This window comes from Camelus ferus, chromosome 7 (genome assembly GCF_009834535.1).
Source record: "Camelus ferus isolate YT-003-E chromosome 7, BCGSAC_Cfer_1.0, whole genome shotgun sequence".
Classification (NCBI taxonomy): Eukaryota; Metazoa; Chordata; class Mammalia; order Artiodactyla; family Camelidae; genus Camelus; species Camelus ferus.
In genome coordinates this window covers 397958-417108 of record NC_045702.1, presented here as the reverse complement: position 1 = coordinate 417108, position 19151 = coordinate 397958, and the positions used below count along the sequence as shown (strand labels likewise).

General features: G+C 49.0%; 1 protein-coding gene across 1 annotated transcript in view; it reads right to left on the bottom strand.

Annotated features, from left to right (window-relative positions):
* Positions 1-9751, bottom strand: part of VIPR2 (vasoactive intestinal peptide receptor 2) — a 64082-nt gene extending 54331 nt beyond the window's left edge. Inside the window, 2 exon segments of the mRNA XM_032482964.1 lie at positions 7137-7236; positions 9549-9751. Coding sequence (XP_032338855.1) covers positions 7137-7236; positions 9549-9611 — 163 coding nt within the window. The 5' untranslated portion in view covers positions 9612-9751.
* Between the last annotated feature and the right edge of the window lie 9400 nt (positions 9752-19151).

Sequence of the window (19151 nt, the reverse complement as noted above, 5' to 3'; positions counted from 1 at the left end):
CTCTTTCTCCTGCATCTCTGTAGTAGCTCACCCCATGTGCGGCCACGGGACCTCCCCAGCCCCCATCTCCCTGCAGCCTGGCTGTTGCTCCCCAGCCTGTGTAACGACTCCCTCACCTTCCATGGGGGATGCCCACAGCATCTCCCACCTGGAATGTCCCTCACTCTGTGAGCTTCCCCCTTCCAGGGCCCTCCAAATCCTCTCAGAAGTGTCTGCTTCACGAACCTTCCCGAGCACAGCTCAGCCCAGACGCCCCACGTCTCAGAATCCTCAGCGGCTCCTTGGCCCGACTCCAGATGTGGGTCCACTCTGCTTTCCCTCCTCCACGTGCCCCCTGGCGTCTGAGTTCCTAGCCCCTCGCCACTGAAGAAGCTGCTCCGTGTGCCCAGCGTGTGCCCTACCACCTGCACATCCAGCTCCACCACCTCCAGGCTCCGGAATAGAGCCAGCACTGGCCCCGGCTGGAAACCTCCCTCTCCACCCTCTGAACATTTGGTTTTGGGGTCACACACAGGGTCACACAGGAGCAGAGTGACAGTGCTCGCTGGGGGACAGTGTTGTTCTCATCACTCGGGCCCTGTGAGCAGCCAGGCAGCCTGGCCTCACCCTCAGTGTCCACTCAAACAGGCCTCAGTCCTTTTCCTGCAGAGAAGGAAGGAGCAGCTAAGAAGTCACAAGTCCCCGACCGGCGGCAGTAACCCCTCCCTGAGAGGGAGAAGAGGTCAGCTCTCGGGTGGCTGGCGCACCGCCCAGGCTGTTTGCAGTCAGTGAGGCGAGGGGTGCGGACCTGGGGGCTGCGTGGGGCCCTGACTTAACGTCCTGTCCTGTGTGGTCTCCTCCTGCAGGTGGACCACGGTTGCCGTGTGGTCCTTGTGTGTACACAGGGAATCGGGGGTGCATGAGGGAGCTGAAGGCTATGAAATTAAGGCAGACTCCCCAGATCCAGGTCCTGCCCCCAAACCTCACTGCAGGTGTAGGAGAGAAGGGCTGACTTCACAAAGTGAGCAAACGGTGAAAACCCTTATTCAACGAGGAGGCTTAAGTGGATATGAGGTCAGACAACCAGGGCAGTCCACGTGGGGGTTCAGAGGAGGCCCCTCCCCTTGGAAGCAGACTTTGGAGAGGAAGAAAACCCTTGTCTGAAGCACTCCTGCCTCTAAGATGCCAAATTCAGATTTGTGACGAGTGTTTGACTAGGGGTCCAGGGAGCTAGGCCCTGACACCAACCTGGACGAGAATCTCAGAAGTCCTCTCACATTTCTGTGTGTGACTGCCTCATCTCGTTGGGGTGGCTGGAGATCACCTTCCAGCACTGAGCCTGGGCCCTCTGTGCCTGCTGCATGGACGCCTCCCGCTCCTGTCCTGAGGGTGGACCCTGCATGGCCTCTCCATGCCTTTGCTCTGCCCTGGATGCTGCAGGGGGTCTGCACATCTGCTCCTGGGTCACAGGCCCAGAAGGAGGGTCCCTGGGCAGACGCCTTGGAGCCAAGAGGCTGAGGGGCCCCCAAGACGGCCCCCTTCCTAGAATAAAGAGGGCGTGTATTCACCATCATGGTGGAAGCAACGCTGAGTGCAAAGGACGGGGAAGCTGGGGGCTCGGCCTGGTGGGGGCACAGCAGTCAGTGCAGGTGGAACAGGGCAACGGGGTGGAGTGAACCCATCCCAGGCCCGAGCACAGGACAAACATGGAAACCAGGACCCAGGTCACCGAACAGAACCCAGACACGGAGCAAGTTTGTAATAAGCACCCAAAGTCCTCATCGCCGACTAGCTTACGACAAAAGCGCTTCCATTCTTCTCCGTGGTCTCCCACTCACCTCTTTCCTGCCTCATCTCCGAGCAAGGATAAGTAAGTCCTCAGACACTTTCAATCACTGTCAGTTTCTGCTTCCTAGTAGACCGACGTTACCGCGTGTTCAGATCCTCTGGTTTCCCCTTGAAAACCCTGCTGTCCTTTGATTTGGGGCCCTGTCACCCCTGCTCATCCCCATGCACCTCCACTGGGGCCTTGATTCTGGATGAGAGAGGATGACATGTCCATTCAATTTCTCATCACCCCTTCCAGCCTGGTATGTACTCAGTAAAAACAAAAACATGCTGGAAAAATCAGTGACAGAACAGCCAACACACCAGAGTGACATTTTACTCACTCCAAGATCCAGGGCAGCCCCTCAAAAGCAGGCCTGGCTACCAGGGTTCTGAGACACCCACTGGAACTCGTGCTTGACCCCATACACTCTGCAAAACCTCGTAACTGAACGAGTGCAACTCTCCAAGGTGTCCAGGAAGGGCTGCAATCAGCCCCAGCAATTGACACAACCCACGACCCCAGGAACCCGCGGGGGGACGGGCTCCACCCCACCTGCATCATGGCAGCACTGCCACGTGCCCACGGGTCTGCAGCCCAGGACCAGCTGTGGCTCCCTAAAGAGCGGTGAGGCCCAGGCCTGGGAAGCCGCTTGCGAAGCCCGCCCGGGTGCACGAGCCTCCAGAGCCGCAGGGGCCCCTGTGCCGTCTCCTCACAGGTGGTCCCACAGTAAATCACACCAGGTGGTCCCGCAGTAAATCACACCACCTCAGGCTGAGGTGGACCCGCCAGGCTCATCTCGAGATGGAGCAGTGGCTGCAGAACCAGCCCCACCAGCAGACAGAGCGACGGGACGTCCCCAGGACGTGGGGGACGTGGACAGGGAGAGGCGCACACGGGGGAGGAGACCGTCAGCAACGGCCAGCTGTGTGTCGGGGTCACCAGCACCAGACTCGGCCTGCCCCGGAGAGGAGGACAGGGAGCGACTAGGGCCGGATCAGCAGCAGCGAACCCACTACGAAGCCACACCTGTGACTCCACAGAGGGGCAGGTGCAGCTCCTCCTCCTGGGGACGCCGAGGGCACCCCGTGGATTCAAAGTGCCGATGCCCCTCCTGCACCAGGAACTGATGTGCTGACGCCCCTCTTGCACCAGGAACTGACTTCGTGCTCAGGATTCCTTCTTTGAGTCTAAACACAAAATTTTACTTCAGTGTGTCCTAGCCCAGTGGGACTCGGGCTGAAGGGAGCCCACAGGAGTGGGGACGGGGGCCCTCACTGCCTGCTCTGCAGGAGCAGGGGCCACTCTGCTGATCTTCTCTGACCTGGTCTGCTGCCTTCTGCAGACATCCATGACTTGAAGGGGGCAAAATCCAAACCCATCAGCTCCTGACAAGTGGATCAAAACTAGTCCAGTGTTCTTCGTTTACAAAACATCAAAGGAAAGTAAGTTTTCCAGCTTAGCACCTCCTGCGGCCCTGGTCCTAAGCTAACGCTGGCTGTCAGACCCACCTCAGCAATGCACCTTAAGGTGTGGTGTAGCTTGCGGAGTATCAAGGAAACAGTGGTCCCGCCTCTGCCCCTCTGAAATCCAGGCCACGCCCACTCTGACCCAAGCAAAGAGGATGCAAAGTCAGCGGCAGGAGCCCCGGGCAGAGCTGAGACCTGGCTCGAGGCCCGTGGGGGTAGCGCTGCCTTTGGCTGCATTTTCAGGCATCCGCAGCCTTGGAGCGCCCTGTTGGCAGGGTTCAGTTAGTCTCAGCAATGAATCAATATTAAGTCACAGAGTTCTAAACACCTCCCAAACTTTTCTTTTTTACAAAGTGAATCCTTTAAAGGAGTTCAGACTTGAAATTGGTTTTTGTCTAGATTTATGTGGTTTGTTTGTCTGCATTTGTTTCAGATTCAACACGTGATGGAAAGAATTCCTTGTTAGACTTACACACAGCAGACCTCACGAGAACCGAAAACTGTTTTTTCCTCTCACTCCTGGTGCTTTCACACCAGTTTCTTGATCCTACAGAATTTAAGAGCAGCTCCCACAGACCCCCAGCATCTCATGTCACCTCAGTTCCATGAAGCAAACGTGCACTCTTGACGCTGGACCCCCGTCACCCCTCCAGTCGGAACACCTTCACCGGCTCCCAGTCTGTCGCATCTGCAGTGTCTTTGTTCTCCTACCTCACAACTACTTATACCCCTGTGTTTGAGCCATGCATACTTCAAAGAGCAAGAAAAATAAACGGACATTTAGCGCACATGCTGCCTCTGTCTACAGAAACTGTCGGTGGCCGGGCTCAGGCGGCCGTCCCTTGTCCCCCCCGCCCCTCAAAGGCAGCTGGTGTCAGCAGGCCCCTCTGTGAGGCAGAAGGAAAAGGACCCGGGCAGGTGTGTTTGCTGTGGAGCTGATACTAACACAAGAGTCGTCAGGGTAAGACTCTCCAGGGCTGACACTCGTCCCTGAAGAACAGCCACACCTCTCGCCGCACTCCACACGGGCAGACACTTCAAACCCTTGACCTGAAACAGCGTGTCCTTTCTGATCAAGCGGGTGCCAAGCTCCTCAAACCCAAATCGAGGCAGGAGAGCTGGCGAGGGGACCATAATGAGCGCTTTAAATGTCCTGACACCGCTCCAGCGGGCCGGGCTGGCCCAGCCACCCGCAGAGCAGCCTGGCAGCTCGGGCGGCATCCACGCAGGTCTGCCTGGCTCCTGCAGGGCCTGTTTTTTAAGAGTACTAGTTGCAAACTTCTAAGAATTGGGATATTTTGCATAAAGGCTGCATTTCTGATGTGTGAAAACAGACACCTGGCTGACCTGGCGCCTGCATTTCCCACAGTAACCAGCCAGGTAGTGACGACAGCTGCCGTGTGGCCACAGCTCACACTGGTGAGCGGCTGGCCAGGCACCAGGGCAGGCCTGCGCCTTTGGAACCGCAAAACGGGAAGGAGGTTGTTTCGAGCTAATTAAGGCCACACTCCCCCTGCGTGAGCCAGCCAACGATGAGGAATCTCTTTACTGGAGACCTGACTGAGGCTCACACACCCTGTTTCACAACGGACAGAGCCAGCCGCCTGGACCCGCCCACTTCTCTGGAGCAGCATCTGTCAAGGAGAGTCACTGACACAAATTTGCAGGTGCTCTGTCCGCTGTCCGGTCACCTCTGACCAACCGTGAGGCCATCTCCCCTGAGGGAAAGTCACAGCCAGACTCCAAGTTTTGAAAGCTAAATGCTCCCTGCCGTCGGCCCTGCCAGTTTTCTCTTTGTTAAGGAAACATACTAGATGAATATGGGAAATCAAAACAGTAAGACAGTGTTGTAGGAGGTTTTCCCTAAAATGTGAGGTGGGGGGGCAGGCTGTCGGCAGAGAGCTCATCGGCAGAAGGAAAACTGCAATCCCGTCTGCCTCGCAGTGTGTCGGCGGTACAGCTCTCCCCACTTCCATTCCGGGAGCACCTGCGTGTCCCAGGAGGTGTCCCCAGAGGGCACAGGGATCAGAGGGAAACTGGAGCTGCAAGTGCCCACCCCTCAGTGCTGGGGACCCCTCACAGGAGGGAAATGCTTCTGTTCACCTGAGTGGACGCTGTTTGTGGGCAGCTTCAGGGCCAGACAGCTTGACTGCCGAGTAACGGGGTGGGTGCAGGGCTCCTTCCCAGGAGTCTCCCAACAAGCCGAGGGCCACCTGCTGCGGGGCTGGTGGACGGCACCCGCCCTCCCTGCACACGTGGTGGACCATGGAGGCGCTGCAGGCTGTGCCCACGGGACCTGGCTTCTCTGCCGCGCACCAGATGCTTCTGAAGCTCTCAGCCTGTCTCCTCTCAGCATTTCATTTTCCCGTATCTTAACTGTCACTGAAGGGAACCGACCTCAGTGGCTGGGACACCTGTCTTGTCGTGAGGCCACAGCCAGCAGAACTCAGGCCTCCTCTACCCGTGGAGGCGGCTAATATCACATGTGGCTTTGCAGGGTGGACCCTCACCCACGTCTGTGGTGGAGCTGAGCACCTCACCACCTTCCGCTGGACAGAGCTCAGCCAGACCTTCTGGAAGGTGTGGCCTCAGGACCACGTGTGCACTGCAGAGGCACAGATCTTGAAGGCTGGAAGGAACCCTGGGCTCAGAGTCCTCATTTTCATCTGAGGAGGGGGCAGCTCCAGGGAGGACAGGAAGATGCATGGGATACTTGTTTTAGTGCCAGTCTATAGCCACACTGTCCAGCCCCATAGCCGCCGGCTATGCATGAGTACTTGAAACACGTGGTCCAAGTTGTGATGCGTTGTAGGTATAAAATGCACACTGGGTTTCCGAGATGTAGTATTCAAAAAAGTAAAATTTCTCTTCAATATTTTACATTGGCTTTAAGTCGAAATGCTAACGATTTGTATGTATTTCGATAAATACAATACACTGTTAAAATTAAAATCACACTTTTTCACTTATTTTAATGTGGCTCCTAGAAAACTCAAGATCACCTGTGAGGCTTGCAGCCTGCCTCTACTGGGCAGCACCCGTCGAGGACAATGCCCACGACGGTGGCTTCCCACCTGAGGTCCTCTGCAGGACACCAGACTTTTCACACATGGTTGTACTTTGATTTTAATTTTTTTTCTTGAAGAGAACAAAATAATGACACAGAACAGAGAAAGAAAAGCTGAAGGACAAAAGGCTTTTGCTACTGTTTATAATCTGGGTGTTGTCCCAGAACCCTCAGAATTTACAGACATGCGTCAGTGCTCTGGTGAGTGCATGCTGTCCCAGCATTGCTTCTGGGACCTGGAGAAATAAAACCAGCAAGTTCACTGTACTCATAATAGGTCTGTTCTCTGGGAAGACAAAAGTCTCATTTTCCTGTTTGATTTCTGATAAATTTTCACTGTTCTTAACAGATCAAAATTATCTGTGATGTAACTAAGAATTTAAAACGCAAGAAATCAGATTAAATACCTGTGCCATGGAAAACAGAGTTGTGTTTGCAAAGCGTAACAACACCCATTAAGTTACTTCAGTAACTGTTGCTGCCACCTCAAACCATAGAAACTATTGCTGTTGACGATGAGGCTTTCTTTTACCCCCCCTCCCCTCCCCCTCCCCCCTCCCCCACTGCCACAGCAGATGTCTGTAAACCACCCTCCCCCCACCCCCCACTACCAGGCTGCCCATTACTCACAAAGCTATGAGTTTTGCCAGCAGTTCATTAAAAAACACTGCAGACTTTTTCCTGCTAAGACACAGGTGATCTGAAAACATGAATTTTCCAAGTGAGGTGCAAGCTACCTGCACGTCAGCTCAAGCGTCCTGGGCACAGCTGCACTCACACGCATCCCCCTCACCTTTGTGGTTTTCTGGTTGACTCCTTAGAAGCTCTGCACATCTTGTTTCCTCCTCCTGTATTTCCAGATGAAATCGGCATTCCGGGTGAATGCTGTACACCTGGACAAGGTGAAAAGAAACAGAAATAACTGAAAATTCCACTATAAGAAGAAAGTCAAGCAAACGTTTTACATAAAAGATCCCCAAAACTCACAGTTCTAACCTGCTTCCAACATAACAGTCACTTAAAAGCAGTTACCTTCATATTTTGGAATGGTTATTTTAAAAAAGCTTCACTATTTACTTTGTAAAGGAATTATTAAATAAATCTAAAATCTGATAGAGTATGTTTTCTGAGCAGGAAGACAAACTAACGTAGTACATTGTCTGTTGTTGGTACTAATTTGGCGGCATAGAGGTCTTTAATCCAATAATCTTTCAATATTCGAGCCCTCCATTTCATAGTCCTTGATTTAATCAAAGTAAACACATGTTTACTTGCAATCCCATTCTTAATGGCTGCACACAGCCCCAGACGCCAGTGTGCTCCATCCAAGGCCAGCCTCTGTACTCGCTGCAAAGCCCTAATAGGATAACTTTATTTTTAGAGGCTGCAGGCTGCATTCAAAACTGAACTTTAAAATTTGGTGTGAGGAGCTTTTCAAAAAGGCCAGGGGTAAGTAGCAAGAGGCCCAGGGGAGAGTCCTCACGCCGGGATCTGTCACGGGAACTAAGGTGTGGCACAACATGATTAATGTTGCCCGTTCCCATGTGTGAAAGGCAAAGCCACACACGGTCTCGGTCTTAGAGATAATATTCTCTGGTCTCTGTTTTCATCACCACCTCCCACCCCAACAAGTGCTGACCCTGCAGGCGGAAGCTGTGCCCCTCACCCTCATGTCCGAACAAAGTTTTATTTTTACTAAAGAAAGTCACTCTTGTACACACTATGGCCGTCTGTGTGTACTTCCTCTGCTGCTGAAATGGCTCCATCACAATTCTCACCAGGAATAAAACTTCCTAACAGAATGAAGAGAAGGAGCTTAATGCTGGATACTTTTGCTACATTTACCCTCATTTAAAAAAAAATCTGAAGCTTGTTTGTTTGCTTGTTTGTTTCCCTAGTTCATAACTGGACAGCTCCACTGTACAAACTCCTGGTTTCAAGCAGGCTGTATTTTTCACTTTTTAATGGGTTAAATTTTAGAATTAGGGAAATCACATTGACTTAAAAGGAAAATGGATTTTTTAAGGTATCAAAAGACTCCGTAATACCTGACATTCTTGGAATATGCACGGTTCTGACATATTTTGGGACAGCCCAGAAATTAAAGCGGCATTAACCATAACAATTCCTGGTACTTTCAACAATCAGCTCTTTCAAAGCATTGAAATTAAGATGGAGGTTCACATTCTCACTACATTCTCAGGGAGGAAGACCTGTGGGCTTTCCTGCTAGACAAGGGAGTTTGGCGATGGTGAGGGTGGGCTAGCTTCATGCCCTCCTAACAGGGAAGCACCCTCAGCAATTACAATCTTCCCTAAATAGCTCCATCCTTGGCCGCACAACCTTAAGAGGGGGTATGAGTCAGTACAGGCAGTGATTTGGCCGTGATGTAAAATGCGTGTAAACACACACAGGCCAACACTGTCTCCAGCCTGAGGCAGGAAAGCAGGGAACAGGCTCACAGCTTTTCGCAAGGGTCTTCAAATAAAAGGAAGAATTCTTGGGAATTCGATAACCCATACGTGCACTCATGTAACAAACTTCTGTTCAGCACAGCATTTCCTCCCGTGCTCTTAAATGATGATAAAGAATAGCAAAGCAGAGCATTTCCGAAAGGAAACTTTCTTCAGCCACACCGTCTCCCTAACGCACACATCAAACAAACAAAAAACAGTAACAAGACTAGGACTGTGTACTAGGGGAAGTGTTTAACGACAAAGCAAACTCCAGTTCCCTCTGAAACGCGAAATCTGCACAGGTGACGGCAGTCCTGTCCCCGACCCGGGGTTCCAGGGCCCGCGAACCGGCCTCGCGGGTCACAGCCTGCGGGAGGAGGCGTCCCGAAACCTCCGCTTTAAAGAGCGTCGAGCAAGAAACTGGACCCCGTTCCGAACAAAACCAGAGCAGTGCGGAGGGTTGGGGGGCAAACGCATCTTCCCAGCCCCAGGGTCTCAAACCCAGCCGGGCGGGAGCTCGGCTCTTCGCGCTCCGCTGCGGAGGGTCCAGAGCTCCCCGGCGGCCCTGTTCCCTCGCCGGAGCCCGGGAGGAAAGTGGGGACCCTGGACCAGCCCGGCTCCCCCAGACCAGCCACGCGCCCGGACTCGGGAGCGCAGCGCAGCGCGGCGCGGCGCGGGGAGCGCTCCCTTCCGAGGAGGGACGGCGCGGCGCGCGGTGCAGTGCGGGCGGCGGCCGGGGGCGCACTCACCGGGGCGAGCAGCCAGCCGCAGCAGGTCAGCAGTGCGGGCAGCAGCAGCGCGGGAGCCCTCATCCCGGCTCGGCTGCACCGACATGGGCCGGGCCGCCCGTCCGCAGCGACGCGGCTCCCCGGCCGGCTCCCGGGCTCCCGAGGTCCGCGCGCTGCCGCCTCGTCCCGGTCAGCCTCTCCCGCGGCGCCCCGCGCCCGCTGCTCCGCCCCCCGCGGCCCCGGGTCCCCGCCCAGCTCTCCCCGCTCCGCCCCTGGCCCCCCGCCTCTCCACCACTCCCCCTCCCCTTGCGCTCCCCTAATCTCAGCCCCACGCCCCGCACCTCCCTATGCCCACCCACCACGCTAGCCTCTCTCTGGTTCTCCCCTCCCCGCGATCCCCTCGCCGCCACGCACCACAACCGCCGCGCTCCCCCCCTCCCCCCCCCTCCACGCCTCTCCTTTCCACCGATCCTGCGCTCCTTCCCCTCCCCCCTCCACCCCTTTCGGGGTGGGCATACTCCAAGTGGAGAGGTCAAGGGGAGAGGAACTCTGGAGTGACCCACTTAGGGGCTCTGGTTAGAGGCGTTTGCACCTACTAGAGTCCTCCCTGTTAAACAACCTGAAGACCCACAAGAAGGTGGTGGGAAACCCACTGAGTGCAGGTGGGCTGCCTTGGAAGCCACTGGGGTTGGCTGGGGCAACTGAAAGTTAGGAAGAGAACTGGCGTGCCTCTCGGTGGAGGGCAGACCGAGCGCGGTGGCAAATCTTCAGTCCTGCCTGTCACACCGGGCAACTCATTCTTTCTCCAGACTCCCTCCACCCTTCCTCAAAACACCGGAAATGAAAAATAAAACAGGTAAATTTTCTTCTGGTTTTAACTTTTTACTTGAAAATAATTTCAACCTTACACAAAAGTTAGAATAAGAATAGGACAAAGAACACCTTTTCACCCTTTGTTTAGATTAGAATTGTGCGTCATTGGCTTTATCATTTGTATTCTCTCCAACCACCGTCACCCCCAATAGATCCATCACTGTCTATCAATCACTATTATCTGTCTTTCTGACTAGTGGGGAACAGCAGTAGAGACAGGATCTGGACTCTAGGTGAGAGCTAGACTCCGGGTCAGATCTAGCCTCCAGGTCAGGTCTAGACTCTGGGTATGCAGCTTGGGATCTGGAAGCTTATTGACTCTGGGCCCAACTTGACAACATTTGATTGCTCAATATTTGAAGCTGGACAAGCCAACTTTGAGCTAAGTGACCTTGCAGGTAAGAACGATGATACCTGCCCTTCACCTCGAGGGTCACTGTGAGAATCAAGGTGGTTCCCGTACACAGAAAGCCTATGCTCTCAACATCAGCTACTTCAGGTACAGGCAACACACAAGCTCCCTGTCTTGTTGGAGTTCGTAGTCCAGCAGATGGGGGTGTGTGATGCGGAGAGAAAGTGTAATAATAGCAAGATACAGGCAAATGGGAGGAGGAGGAGTGGGAGGAGCTTGGAGGAGTAAATGTCTAAAGGAGACTAAAAAATGGTGAAGACTGAGAGATCAGGTGGGAGCCTCTCAGCTCATGGCAGACACCACACAAGGTTCATTATATTCTGACTGTTCTTCCCTTGTTCAAAATTCCCACTGGTGTTGGGATGGGCAGCACTTGTCAATTAAAGGTTACTCTGTTTCTCTGGGGTAAATGCCCATTCTCCCAGGAATTTTTCCACTTCCCCTCACAGGGGGAGACTATGTCCTCAAGGCAGGGGGTGAGGAGCTCCTCGGTGGGTGCCTGATGTGGTGGGGCTGGTGGTCTTGTTCCTGGACCTCTGGCACTGGCCCCCCTAAGGTGTGGCAGCCTCCTGGCTGTGCCATGCTGACATCTGTGGAAGCCTGGGTCCCTGCCCACAGCTCTGGTCCCAAGGGCCCCACCTCTGTCCCCTCAGGCCTCTTCCACCCGTGACCAGGGGGCCCTCAGCACCTGCATTTGCCTGTGTTCCAGGAGGGGTGGGCCCTGTGAGGCACTTGTCAGCTGCCCTCCCTACCCTCCTGCCTGGACACCCTTACCTTCCCTGGTACTCCCACACCTGCGGCTTCCCCGGATTTCCAGGCTGAGCTCTGAGTGAAGGATCAGATCTCTGACAGTGAATGCCGACGGACTCCTTGTGTGCTGTGCCCACAGTCAGAAGCCCGGAAACCCACTGATTCAGGGAGGGGGGTGAAATCTCCTCAAAAATAAATGCTGTGCTGGCACTTCACACTTTGTCGGAAAGAGGAAGTAAACTTCACACATACATGACTGTCTGAGGTCCATCTGGTCCCTCAGCCCCATTTAGATCCAAAGTTCTGGGGACCACATCTGCTTGGGTGGAGGGGACACCACAGCATGAGCCGTTTTTACCTTGTACCTGTGAAGAATCACAGCCTTTGCCTCTGCCCCTCTTCATGTCTTTAGAAAGCCTGGAGTTGAGACTTGAAGGAGAAATTTCCTTCCTTCTCCACCTAAAAGAGCCGGGGTGTTGGAGAATGCTGTCAGCTTGGAGTCCTTTGCCCACCCACAGCTGTGAGTTGGGGGTCTGCAGGTGGTCTGAGCTCGGACCCTGGCCTTATGCCTCCTGGGTTCCTGGAAGCAAAAGGAGAGCCCATCTTCTGTGGCGGTTTCCTGTTCCTGCGGGCACACGACACCCCAGGATTTGGCGCCCCAGCACTCAGTCTGCGCTGCGGCCCAGACCTAGGGCCCACGGTGTGCTCATCACATAAGACTGAATCAATTCCCCAGGCTTTGGAGTAAAATTCCTAATATGTGCTTGGCCTACTTCTCAAGATGATTATAAAGATAAAATCAAATACCAGCCATGGAAAACCTTCACAAACATTTCTAAAGTATACAGACAGAAAGTGCTGCTTTGGAGATGTGCCCTCTCGGCCCGCTGCCTGCTCTGAGCTGCCCGGGCGGACACAGGCAGAGCCCGGGCCCTGGTTCAGGTTGGGTCGGCGACCTGCACGTCTGCCCCGTGTGGCTTCCAGACCCTCCTGTTTTCAACTGTGAGGATCTGTCCTGTGAGATGGATTCATTAGTGCAGACCTCTCTTACAGCTGCAGCCCTGCAAGACCCCAGCCGTCCTGGGCCCTTTTCTGGTGTTGGTCTCCTTTCCAGATAGGAAAAAGCAGGGTCCCAGGGACAGCACGATGCTCACCTTCCTTCAATTTAAAAGGTTTCTCCCCGGCCCGGTCCTGCAGCAGGCCCTGAACCTGTGGTTAGGAGCTGTGGGCAGCAGTGGCGGGTGCGGTGGTGTCTCTTCTCTCCCCGCTTCACCTCTGCCCCCCTCACCACTGCAGCCGGGGCACCTCCAGGCTCAAAGGGCGGGTGGGAGAAGCCAGAAAGCCCTCCTTCCTGGCACAGCTGGGGTCACTTTTGGGGAATCCTCAGGCCTCTCCTGCCCCAGTGTCGCTGTAGCCCCTCAGACAGGGGAAGGGTCCCCTAAGGATGCCTGCTGCTCCCAGAGGTTTCCCTTTCCGCTCCAGACACCCTCTTGGGGGAGGACTTTCAGATGGTCCACGGTGTCAGCATCAGGCCAATGAGACTACAAACCCACCCTGCGCTTGGCCGCCCAGCACCGCCTCCTCTCCCAGCTCCGGCTCCGCAGCCGGGCAGCCATCCAGTGGCCGCACCTGTAGATTCCCGGGAGAAGCCCAGAGCCCACCCTCCACCCGCAGGGGGCACAGGCCAAGCTCCCCAGGCAACCTCACTCGGCTTGAGGGAGGGGAAGCACCCTAGCTCCCTCACAGAGAAGGGAAATGTTGAGCCCAGCGGACACTCCCCACTAAGAATCCATCCTGCTGGCGCCTCCTCTGACGCGGCTGGAGGGGGGCTCCGGGTGGCACCCACAGGCCTTCAGCGTCACGCTCTCGGCAGACCTCCCCATGGGCAGTCCAGCACCTCACTTTGAAATGTGGGCACTTGATCGTAACCATGTGGGCCTTTGGGCTTAAATGCTGACATCCATCACGTGACTCAGCCCGCGGCCTGGGCCCAGAAACATCTGGAGAGAGACCTGTTCCTCAGGGGTTCCCAGAGGAAGGGAAGCAACGTGGTGGTGGTGTGTCAGACGCACCTGAAAATTCGTGGTTTGCAAATAAACTGTTTTTAGAGCACGGTCACAGTAACACTGAGTAGAAGTTGCCAAGAACCATACCCTCATCTTCCACGCAGTTTTCCCGTTACTAGCATCCTGCTCTGCTGTGGCACATTGTTAAAACTGCTGAGCCAACGCTGCTATTAACGAATTTAACGTCCATGGTTCACTGTCTACAGTGTCACCTTTTCCACAGTGGGATGTCAGCGGACTCAAACAGTATGTAGCCTTTTCAGATTGTCTCCTTTCACTTAATAATATGCATTTAAGTTTCCTCCCTCTTTTGGAGGCTTGACAGCTCATTTATTTTTAGCGCTGAATAAAATTCCATTATCTAGATGGACCACAGTTTATTTATCCACTTATCTACTGAAGGGCATCTGGTTGCTTCCAAGATACGGCAATTATGAATAGAGCTGCCAAAAACATTTGTGAGCAGGTTTTTATGTGGACATAAGTTTTCAGCTCATTTGGATAAATACCTAGGGGCTTAACTTCTGGTTCATATAGTAATCGTATGTTTAGTTTTACAAGAAACTGACAAACTCTGTCAAAGTGGCTGCACCATTTTGCATTCCCACCAGCAACGAGCTAGGGTTCCCGTTGCTCCACATCCTTGCTGACATTTGGTGTTGTCACTGTTCCAGAGGTTGGACACTAATGTCTGTGTAGTAGTATTGCATTGTTTTAATTTGCATTTCCCTGAAGACATATGAGGTGGAGCATTTTTCATATGCTTGTTTGTTATCTGTTTATCTTATTAGGTGAACAGTCTATTCAGGTCTTTTTGCTGATTTTTAAAAATTGTATTTTTTTTTCTTCTTGTTGAGTTTTAAGAAATTTTTGTACATTTTGGATTCTAGTCTTTTATCAGATAGGTGGTTTGCAAGTATTTTCTCCCAGTCTGTGGCTTGTCTTCTCATTTTCTTAACAGTGTCTTTCACAGAGCAGAAGGTTTACATTTTAATAAAGTCTCACTTACCAATTTTTTCTTTCTTGAACTGTGCTTTTGGTGTTGTATCTAAAAAGTCATCACCAGACCCAAGGTCACCTAGATTGTCTCCTGTTTATCTCCTAGGAGTTCCATAGTTTTGCACTTTACATTTTGTGCAAGGTGTAAGATTTGTGTCCAGACTCACTTTTTTGCATGTGGATGTCTGGTTGTTCTAGCAACATTTGCTGAAAAGACTAACACGAATTGCTCTTGCTCCTTTGTCAATCAGTTGACTGTATGTGTGTGGGTCTATTTCTGGGTTTTCCATTGTGTTCCACTGATTATTTGTCTGTTACTTTTGCCAGTACCATGTGGTCTTGATTACTGTAGCCTTAGGGTAGGTTGTGAAGTCTGGTAGTGTCAGTCCTCTGAGTTGGTTCTTCTCTTCCAATATTGTGCTGGCCATTCCCGGGTCTTTTGCTTCTCCACATGATGTTAGAATCAGTTTGTCCAGAGCCACAGGATAGGTTTAGACTGGGATTGCAGTGAATCTGCAGATCAGCGGGGGAAGACCTGGCATCTTGATGATATTGAGTCTTTGTGTCCAATAACGTAGGCTATCTCTCCATTTATTTAGTTGTCCTTTGGTTTCATTCATCAGAGTTCAGTAGTTTTCTTCATATAAGTCTTGTACATATTTTATGTGATTTATATCTAAGCATTTCTAGTTCTTTGGTGCTAATGTTAAGGGCATTTTGTGTTTCTAATTTCAACTTCCAATTGTTATTGGTACATAAGAAAGCAATTGACTTTGTATATCAAACGTGTATCCTGTGACTTTGCTATAATCATTAATGGTTTCAAGAGATCTTTTTTTGCTTTTGATTCTTTGGATTTTCTGTATAGACAATAATGTCATTTGTGAAAAAGACAAATTTTTTCTTCATTTCTAATGTGTATACTGTTTATTTCCTTTTTCTCTTACTGCGTTATCTAGGACTTCCAGTAAAATGTTGAACAGGAGTACTGAGTTCCTGAAGGGGAAGCTTAGACGACCAATTTTAGATCTTTCTTCTCTAATGTATTCATTCAATGCTGTAAATTTCCCTCTAAGCGCTGTTTTCCCTATAACATGCAAATGTGATTAGTTGGATTTTATTTTCATTTAGGTCAAAATAGTTTAAAATTTCTCATAAGATTTCTATTAATTCAAATGTTATTAAGAGTGTGTTGTTTAATTTCCCAGGATTTGGGGTTTTCCAATGATCTTTTTGTTACTGATTTCTAGTTTAATTCCACAGTGGTCTGAGAGCACACACTGTATGTTTTCTATTATTTTAAAGTTGTGAAAGTGTGTTCTGTGGCCCAGAATGTGATCTGTCTTGGTGAATGTTCCAGGTAAGCTGGAGAGGAATGTGTGTTCTTCTGTTGTTGAATGGCATATTCTCTAAATGTCAATTAGATCCAGCTGATTGATGGTGCTGTTGAGTTCAGCTATGTCCTTACCGACTACCTGCCTGCTGTATCTGCCAACTACTCAGTGAGGAGTGTTGGCCAGCTGGAAATAGCAGATTCTATTTACTACTTCTCCTTGAGGTGCTATCAGTTTTTGTCCGATGTATGTTGTTATGCACATATACATTCAGGATTGTTACATATTCTTGAAGAACTGACTCTTTAATGATCGCATAACGCCCTTCTTTATTCTTGATCATTTCCCATGTTCTGAAGTCCGCTTTGTTTGAAATTAATATAGCTACTTAAGCTTTCTTTTGATTACTTTAGTGTGGTGTATCTTTCTCCATTCCTTTACCTTTAATCGAACTGTGTCTTTATTTAAGATGTTGTAGACAACATATAGTTTGGTCTTGTTTTTTTAATTCACTCTGACACTCTGTCTTGTAATCGGCATGTTGAGATCATTGAAGTTTGAAGCCGTTATTGGCATAGTTAGATTAATCTACCTTTTCATTACTGTTTTTGATTCATTGCCCTTGTTGGTTGGTTTTTTTAATTTGTTTTTGGTTTTTGGTCTTCCATGCTTTTCTTCCTTTTCTTGTTTTAATTTAGCATTTTATATGATTTCATTTTATCCTCTCTTAACATACAAATTATACTTAAAAATACTACTTTTTAGTGGTTGCCCTTCAGTTTGTCATATACATTTACAACTAATTCAAAACTAATTCAAGTCCACTTTCAAGTAACACTAGACCATGAAAGAGAATACATCCCTGCATAGATATAACCACAGGACAGTCAAAACACAGGAAATAAAAAGCCACTGAAGTCATGAGCTTTGGGTTTGCATCCCAACTAGGGGCTGGATTTACTGTGTGGCCTTTCTCTCTCAGGCCTTAGAGTCTCCATGTGTAAAACAAGAAAGTTGGCCAAGTCAGTTTCTCAAGTCCTACTCTGATTTTAACACTTGAGATTTTACCAAGTCTTTTGGGAGATCTGTTAATGTATGACAGTATCTTGTAGAATAAGTTTTATTTCACAAAGTTAAAGAAACCCCAACATTATACCACTTCATAGGTAGGACAAGTACCTTATTAAAGAGTATTCCAAATAAATCCTTCTGTCCTTTACAATTTGTCATTCAATTTACTCATCCATCAGCTATAAAAAAAAAGGCACTGTTTCTATTACTATTTTGAGCAAACTGTTATCTGTTAGATCAATTAGAAATAAAAATAAATAAAAGATTTTATTTGACCTTCAGTTAACCTTCTTTAACACTCTTCTTTATGGAGATTCAGATTTCTAACCTATAATTTTTTTTTTAAACCAGGCAGGTCTATTTGCAACAAACTCCCTCAATTTTGTTTGTCTGAGAAAGCCTTTATTTCTCCTTCACTTTTGAAAGTTATTTTTGCTGGAAACAGAATTCTAGGTTGATTTTTTTCTTTCAACACTGTAAATATTTCACTCCACTTTTTTTTTTTTGCTTGCAAGTTTTCTTTTTTTTAATTGACGTATAGTTAATTTAAATATTATATTAGTTTTAGGTACATAATATAGTGATTCAATATTTTAATAGATTATACTCCATTTCAAGTTATTACAAAATAATGGCTATATTTCCCTGTGCTGCACAATATACACTCGCTGCCTATTTTTTAAAATATGTAATAGTTTGTGTCTCTTAATCCTATACCCTTAGCTTGCCCCTCCCTCTCCTCCTCTGCAACTGGTAACCACCAGTTTGTTTATATCTGCAAGTCTGTTTCTTTTTAGTTATATACATTTGTTCATTTTATTTTTTAGATTCCACATCATTCTGACAGGTGTGAGGAGATATCTCATTGTGCTTTCAATCTGCATTTCCCTGGTGATTGGCAATATTGAGCATCTTTTCATGTGCCTGTTGGCCATTTTTATGTCTTCTTTGGAAAAATGTCTATTCAGATCTTCTGCCCATTTTTTAATTGAGTTGTTTGTTTTTTTAAATATTGAGTTGTGTGAGCTGTTTCTATATTGTGGATATTAACTCCTTCACAGTCATTATTTGCAAACATTTTCTCCTAGTAGGTTGTTTTTTTTTCTTTTTCATTTTGTTGATGGTTTCCTTTGATTTTAAGTTTAATTAGGTTCAATTTAAAAAAATTTTTTTTGACTTCTTTTGCCTTAGGAAACAGATCCAAAAAATATTACTGCCATTTATATCAAAAAGTGTTCTAGGAGTTTAATGGTTTTGGGATTACATTTAGGTTTTTAATCCATTTTGAGTTTATTTTGGTGTGAGGAAATGTTCTGATTTCATTCCTTTATGTGTAGCTGTCCAGTTTTCCCAGCACAACTTATTGAAGAGACTGTCTTTTCTCCTTTGTCTATTCTTGTCTCCTTGGTTGTAGACTAATTGAACATAAGTGCATGGGCTCTTTTTCCCCTGGCTTCTCTGTTCTGTTCCATGGATCTATGCATCTGTTTTTGTGCCAGTCCCATGCTGTTTTGATTACTGTAGCTTTGTATTATACTCCTGAAGTCAGGGTACATGATGCTTCCAGCTTTGTTCTTTTATCTTAAGATCACTTTGGCAATTCAGGATCTCTTGGGGTTCCATATAAATTTTAGGATTATTTGTTGTAGTTCTGTGAAAAATGTCATGGATGTTTTGATAGGGATTTCATTAAATCTGTAGATTGCTTAGGGTAGTATGGACATTTTAACAATATTAGTTCTTCCAATCCAAAAACACAGAATATCTTTCCATTTCTTTGTATCATTTAAAAATTCCTCCATCAGTGTTGTAGTTTTTAGAGCATAAGTCTTTTATCTCCTTAGTTAAGTTTATTCCTAGGTATTTTATTCCTTTTGATGTGATTGTAAATGGGATTGTTTTCTTAATTTCTCTTTCTGATAGTTCATTATTAGTGTATAGAAAAGCAACAAATTTGTGTACACTAATCTGGTGTCCAGCAACTTTACTAAATTCATTTATTAGTTCTAATAGTTTTTTGGTAGAGACTTGAAGGTTTTCTATATGTCGTGTCGTGTCATCTGCAATTAGTGACAATTTTACTTATCCCTTTCAATTTGGATGCCTTTGATTTCTTTCT